The following is a 6,250-nucleotide window of genomic DNA, read 5'->3' on the forward strand; positions in this document are numbered from 1 at the left end:
TTTTTCTGGCAGAAGAGCAGTCACAGAACCTTTCATATGTGAGTTACAGGGGGAGATTCTAATTCGTCCACCTTTCCCCCTCCTCCCTCAGCTCCCTCTACCTTACATTATTTGCCTCGCCCCTGGCTGCCCTTCATTTAGCCTCTTTACAAACCTAAGAACTCTTGTTTATCACGTCTTTGCTCCCGATCTTCCAGATGTGGCACTCTCCTTTAACTGCAAACAACCACAAATTTTGTTTCAACATTACACACACGAGGAGGAAATAAGTTTGTTCAGGTTTAATTAGTCATCTAGTATTGTATATTTGGTTACCTTTCCTTTACTCCTAAGATAGTAGTCTCCCAGATGTCTAGATTAACTTCTTCCCCCCGTATCAAAAACTATTCCCATGTTTAGTCAGATTTTTACTCATTGAATCACTGGGTGAAATCAGGGGAGAGACAACTAAATGTAAAATGGGTAGTTTTTTTATTTATTTGTACTTATAAATGAACCAGCCAACTGGTAGTATTATGATGTGGACAAATCAAAACATCTTTCTACAAATACTAGAGTGGTGGAAAAAATTAGGGGTTGTAAGTAAAATAAGGAAAAAGGGGTAGAGGAAATCAGTGAAGCACATTGTAGCTTAACCCTTCACCTTAACAACTGAGGTTCTTAACAAGTAAAGCCTCCCCATCCCAGAAAATACGAATAATCCTTCTTCACACATCTTTGTACTTTTGCTCCCTATTCTTGAGGTTAGGTTCTAGATCCTAAAGATATCCGAAAAACAGTATTATAACCTAGTTATCTGTAGCCGCCAGTCATCTTTTATCATGTTGTCCGTAGAAGCCAATGCTTCTGAAACCTCTTTGATTAGACACCAATCATACACCCCCAAATTGACACAAAAGGCACAATGAAAAGCAGCTTATCAAGGCAGAGAGACGTAATTGTAAAAGAAAAATTCTAGGGAAGTAATACAGTCACGGCTCAAATTGAGATTGAATAATACAGCCATCGTTACAAATCTTCAGGCTGTATGTTCAGAGAGTAATTTGGGAATAAATCCATGATTTGCTGTTGGGAATTGAAATACTTAGCAGTTTGCTGTATTATGTTATAGCCTTCCCCGGCAGTTTCCAAGGTGGCCTCCAGATCACTGACAGGAGAACTTTGCTGGTACTGGATCTGGGGCTGCAGGAATTCCTCAACATAGTTGTTGAATTGATTGTTCCAGGTCTGGTTATTCCAGGCTTGGGGGCACCAGGTCTGACTGTTCCAGCTCTGGTTGTTCCAGGACTGACTGTTCCAGCTCTGGTTGCTCCAAGTTGGGTTATTCCAGGTCTGGTTACCCCACATGGGCAGGTTTCCGGAAGAGTTCACCAAGCATCCTTGGTGGTACGAATAGAAGCCCGGGTATTCTGTAGTTGCTGGGCCCTTTTGAAAGAGAAGGATGGATTAATTGAAAAGGTACAAGGAAAATCAGAATTGTGTGAAGTTGGGATTGCATGCTTCAGCAATGGATACAAATCTATCTAAAAAGTCCTTGTTAGGAAAGAGCAGAAAAATAAGTTTCCTGTTACCTGAGTCACAATGTTGCTATTCCTGGGCCAGTTGTTTTTCTGCCACCTCTTACATTTCATTCTCTGGTTCTGGAACCAGGTCTTAACCTGCAGGGAAAAGGTAACAGGAAAACACAAAATACTAGTAATGCAGGATGTACTGGGATCAAAGAATATTAAGTTTCTTTTGTTTGCTTTTTCCGATAGCTACAACTATCTCAAACTCAGGACAAAATTTTAACTTCTAGAGTCCTTTCTTAAACCTTCAATCTGTGAGTGAATTTCAAGCCCCTCAAGTCAGTGGGCTACTTTATGTTTAATAAACCTAACCAGATAGAACAGAACATACCACAAGTCTGCTACTAACTAGGAAGTTCACATATAAATGTCTACCCACGCCATTAGTCACGGTTAAAGGTAATTGGTTTGCAATGAAAAGCCCACCTCCATATAAGCACATTTACACTTAATGTGATAATGGTGTTTTAATTCAGGAATTATGAAACATACCACAAGGAGGACAGCTGTTTAGAAAATATCAAATTATGTTGCAGCACAGAATAAACTAAACTTTGCAGATGGTTTTGTAAACTCTGAGTTAGAAAATGAGATCAGAGAGGTAGAAGGATATATATATAAAATAAGATCATGGACTAGGACTCTCCAAGTATGGCGCCAGTAACTGAATAAAATGGCCAATAAACATATGAAACATGATTAGCAGATAAAAACAAAACATACAATTTTAATTTTAATAAGAACAAGTGTTGCCTAGGGACTCTTCTGACTCGGAAGATAGGGGGGTATATTCTTCCTTTTTTTAAGGAAAATTGGAAACATTTTCACAATTCTGGTTTGTGCAACAAGGGAAGTGGTTAAATAAATTATAACACATTGGGGGAGGGGGTGGGGGAGGGATGCACTGGGAGTTTGGGATTAGCAGGTGTAAACTGTTCCATGTAGGATGGATAAGCAAGGTCCTACTGTATAGCACAGGGAACTATACTCAATATCCTGTGATAAACCGTAATGGAAAAGAATATAAAGAAAAGAATGCCAAAAAAAATTGACACATTGCCACAAAACACATTACAAAAAGTTCCATTTTCATATTAAAAGTTAACTTGTGGGGTTCCCTGGTGGCGCAGTGGTTGAGAGTCTGTTTGCCAATGCAGGGGACACGGGTTCGTGCCCGGGTCTGGGAAGATCCCACATGCTGCGGAGCGGCTGGGCCCGTGAGCCATGGCCGCTGAGCCTGCACGTCCGGAGCCTGTGCTCCGCAGTGGGAGAGGCCACAGCAGTGAGAGGCCCGTGTACCGCAAAAAAAAAAAAAAAAGAAGAAGTTAGCTTGTTTGTAGGGGTGCATAAACAGAGTACATAGAAATTAACCTTGTTTCTTATTTCTTGTTGTATCAAACAAGAAAACAACCATACCTGTTTGTAGCTAAGGTTCAGGATGTTGGAAAGTTCTTGCATTTGCTGGAGGCTGAGGTATTTCTGCCTCTGAAATCTGTCATTGAGCACACACAGCTGCGTCTGAGAGAACACGGTTCTGGTCTTCTGCTTCTTAACCAGGACCTTCTCTTCCTTCTTCTCTGTGCTCTTGTCTGCAGCCGTGGCCAGTAGTTTTACTCTGGGGCTTGTGGAAGAATCAGGACTGTCCTGAATAAGCACATCCATGGAGAAGGAAGGAAGAGGAGAGACTGTTGGGAACAAAATGACACTTTTCTCTAAAACTTCAAATATTGAAAGTTTATTGTTTTCAAAGCACTGTTAAAGTCCTCAGAGCTAGATACTAAGTAATAACTTTATTTTTAAGCAATCCTGAACACTTTGCTAACCTTTGCACAAATGCCATTTTGCATGTCAGGGACATGGCTAATATGTATTGCTGGGAAGCGGAGGGGGACTCAAACCTCTTCTTTCTGCCAGTCAAAGCTCAGGAGCCCACACCCTGGCTGTTCTCAAAGGTCAGAATCATCATTTGACTCCCACCTTTGTGTCCTTCCGCAACTTCCTTTATGTACCTTAATCATCACCTCCTTAATTTTTTTTTTTTGGTGGAGCCGCGTGGCTTGGGGGAAATCTCAGTTCCCTGACCAGGGATTGAACATGGGCCACGGCAGTGAAAGCGATGAATCCTAACCACTAGACCACCAGGGAACTCCCACGTACGTAATTTTGAAACAGATGATCCGGGTTCTGGGGACCCTATAAAATCAAGTTTGCTGCCCGGTCTTAATACCAGGACTATCGGGAAATGTGAATTTTGATAAAGCTTCTGTTTCAACCCAGACTTTGTGATTTCATCTCCAAAATTATTCCTCCCTCATGGTTTTTTTGTTTTCGCAGTTGGACTAAGCTAATCGTAGGTTGTTTTGGTGGTTTTTTGACTGAAGTATAGTTGCTGTACATTATATAAATACAGGTGTACAATATAGTGATTTACAATTTTTTAAGGTTATACTTCATTTATAGTTATTATAAAATACTGGTCATATTCCCCGTGTTGTACAGTATATCTCACGGAGTTTCTTTCACTGATTAAAATCAGGTAACAGAAATAAAAAATTTAAAAACAAAATGAGGTAACATAAAAAAATTGTCTAGCACAGGGCCTGGCATATATTATTGACTTTGTAACTAAAAATTTATTTCCTGTGTTACTTAGATTTATTTGCACAGACGTATACCCAGTGCTTAACTCCAATTCTACCCTAGTCGTGGAATAAATGGACAGGCTTTAAAAGGCAAAAGACTTCACAATTTCACAAGTAGATCTAAGAAGGAAAGTCCTCAGCTAATGATTAGAAATGGAGCATGTCTTAAAAATTATCTATACAGGGCTTCCCTGGTGGCGCAGTGGTTGAGAGTCCTCCTGCCGATGTAGGGGACTCGGGTTCGTGCCCCGGTCCGGGAAGATCCCACATGCCGCGGAGCGGCTAGGCCTGTGAGCCATGGCCGCTGAGCCTGCGCGTCCGGAGCCTGTGCTCCGCAACGGGAGAGGCCACGACAGTGAGAGGCCCGCGTACCGCAAAAAAAAAAAAAAAAAAAAAATCTATACAGACTTGCACTTGGCTTGCTAGGAGGACATGTCCATTGCTCATTCCCGAGCTATTTGTCTCACAATCCAGCGCTGTAGCTGTATTTTCAACATTTGAAATTATAAAAGGACATTAACACAAAATTTGGAAAAACGGGGTAACATTAAAATCCAGCACTCAAATATAAGTTATTTTGTTTACTTATTACTTTCTCCACAACTTACTTCTATGGTAGTAATCATAAATGTAAACAGATTTTAAGCTATTTTATGCCATAAATGTTAAAAATAGCATGCCTGGGTAAAGGTTGGTCTAATGAAAACTGTTACAGTTTTCATTTGTAACAACTACTGCCAAACTGATTTCCAAAAAAGTTTGTGCCGGCGTTACAATATCCCGAGCACCTCTCACACCCAAAATTACCAATTAGAAGCCTAAATATTAAGAGTATAGAATTCAAAGCCAAACTGGATTTCAAATCTGAGCTCTCGCCACTTTGTCGGTATATTAAACCTTTTGGAATCATCCACTGTAAAATGGGGTGAACACTTCCTCGGGATTTAGGAGACTTGAGCATAGCAGGTGCCTACAAACTCAGCTGCCCAATAACGTCCTCGCATCCAGAGGTTAGGGGAAGAGCCAACCGCTACTGTAGTAGAAAGGTAAAACATTTCCAAAAGGTGCGTTTCATATACGTTAAGATTTACACATCAGTTTATCACATCACGGTTGCGTTTCCACAGTGCCTACACACGTAAGCTCTCAAATACACCGCGTACAGTTGAATGGCTGAGTCCCGTATCCCGCGTCTCTCCGTCTACAGCTCTTATCGCCCGGAACATTGGGGAAAGGGCATGACCCCATCAAGTTACCGTTGAAAAAGAGGTGTCGAGAGGATGAATAGATAATGACACCTGCTTATATTGATGGGCTCAAGAGGGAAACAGATAACCCTTAGCCTCTTTCCTTCTTTCCCTTTCCCTGAAGGAACTTAGCCTCTCAAGGATTCAGTATTTTCTTACCAGTCTCCATGTCGTGGGTCTCAGCAGATGACATTTGCAAGGACACATAATTTTCTTCAGGCCCATAAATCTCAGGCATTGGTGAAGATTCCCTAGAATTGGATGCTTCGGGGCCACGCAGGCTTTGGGGACAAGCTGGGTCCACACTCATGTTGTTGAATTGAAGGAGAGGGAGAAAACCAAAGAGCTAGATAGATGGTAGGAAAAGTCCAGGCTTAAGAATCTAGGTAGAAGAGCTTAGAGAAAGGTGAAGATGTCCAGGTGTAAAAGTATTAAAAACATGGGATGAAGGGAAGTCACCTGTGTGATAACAGAAGCCTACCAGCCCAGTGTAGGAAAATGACAAAAAAATTTGTGGAGGCTCTAGACTTATAAGTAAGGCTCAGCCATACTTCGACCCGCCCCTCCTGGCAGCCCCACGCCCACACACACCCTTGCGAATTCCGAGTTAATCCTGTCTGCCAGCCTCACCAAGGCCATTGTAATGCAAAAGAGAGCTGCTGAGTAGCCTAGACTGGGTGGGGAACTGGAAAACTGGGACCTCGGAACCTGGAAACAAAATAAACCCAGCAGTGAAGTACTTCTAGGTTCACCCTGTTTCCACCTTTTAAAATCAAAGATGCACTTCCAGTTC

General features: G+C 41.7%; 1 protein-coding gene across 1 annotated transcript; it reads right to left on the bottom strand.

Moving 5' to 3' along the window:
- Positions 1–1,008: 1,008 nt before the first annotated feature.
- On the bottom strand, positions 1,009–5,767 carry NANOG (Nanog homeobox; the record flags this gene model as incomplete). The annotated part of the gene is made up of 4 exons (XM_082665225.1): positions 1,009–1,425; positions 1,572–1,658; positions 2,985–3,253; positions 5,617–5,767. The coding sequence occupies 4 exons, from the start codon at positions 5,765–5,767 to the stop codon at positions 1,009–1,011; spliced, it is 924 nt and encodes a 307-aa protein (XP_082521351.1).
- Between the last annotated feature and the right edge of the window lie 483 nt (positions 5,768–6,250).

The sequence above is a fragment of the Grampus griseus genome (assembly GCF_964374135.1).
Source record: "Grampus griseus genome assembly, chromosome: 11".
Classification (NCBI taxonomy): Eukaryota; Metazoa; Chordata; class Mammalia; order Artiodactyla; family Delphinidae; genus Grampus; species Grampus griseus.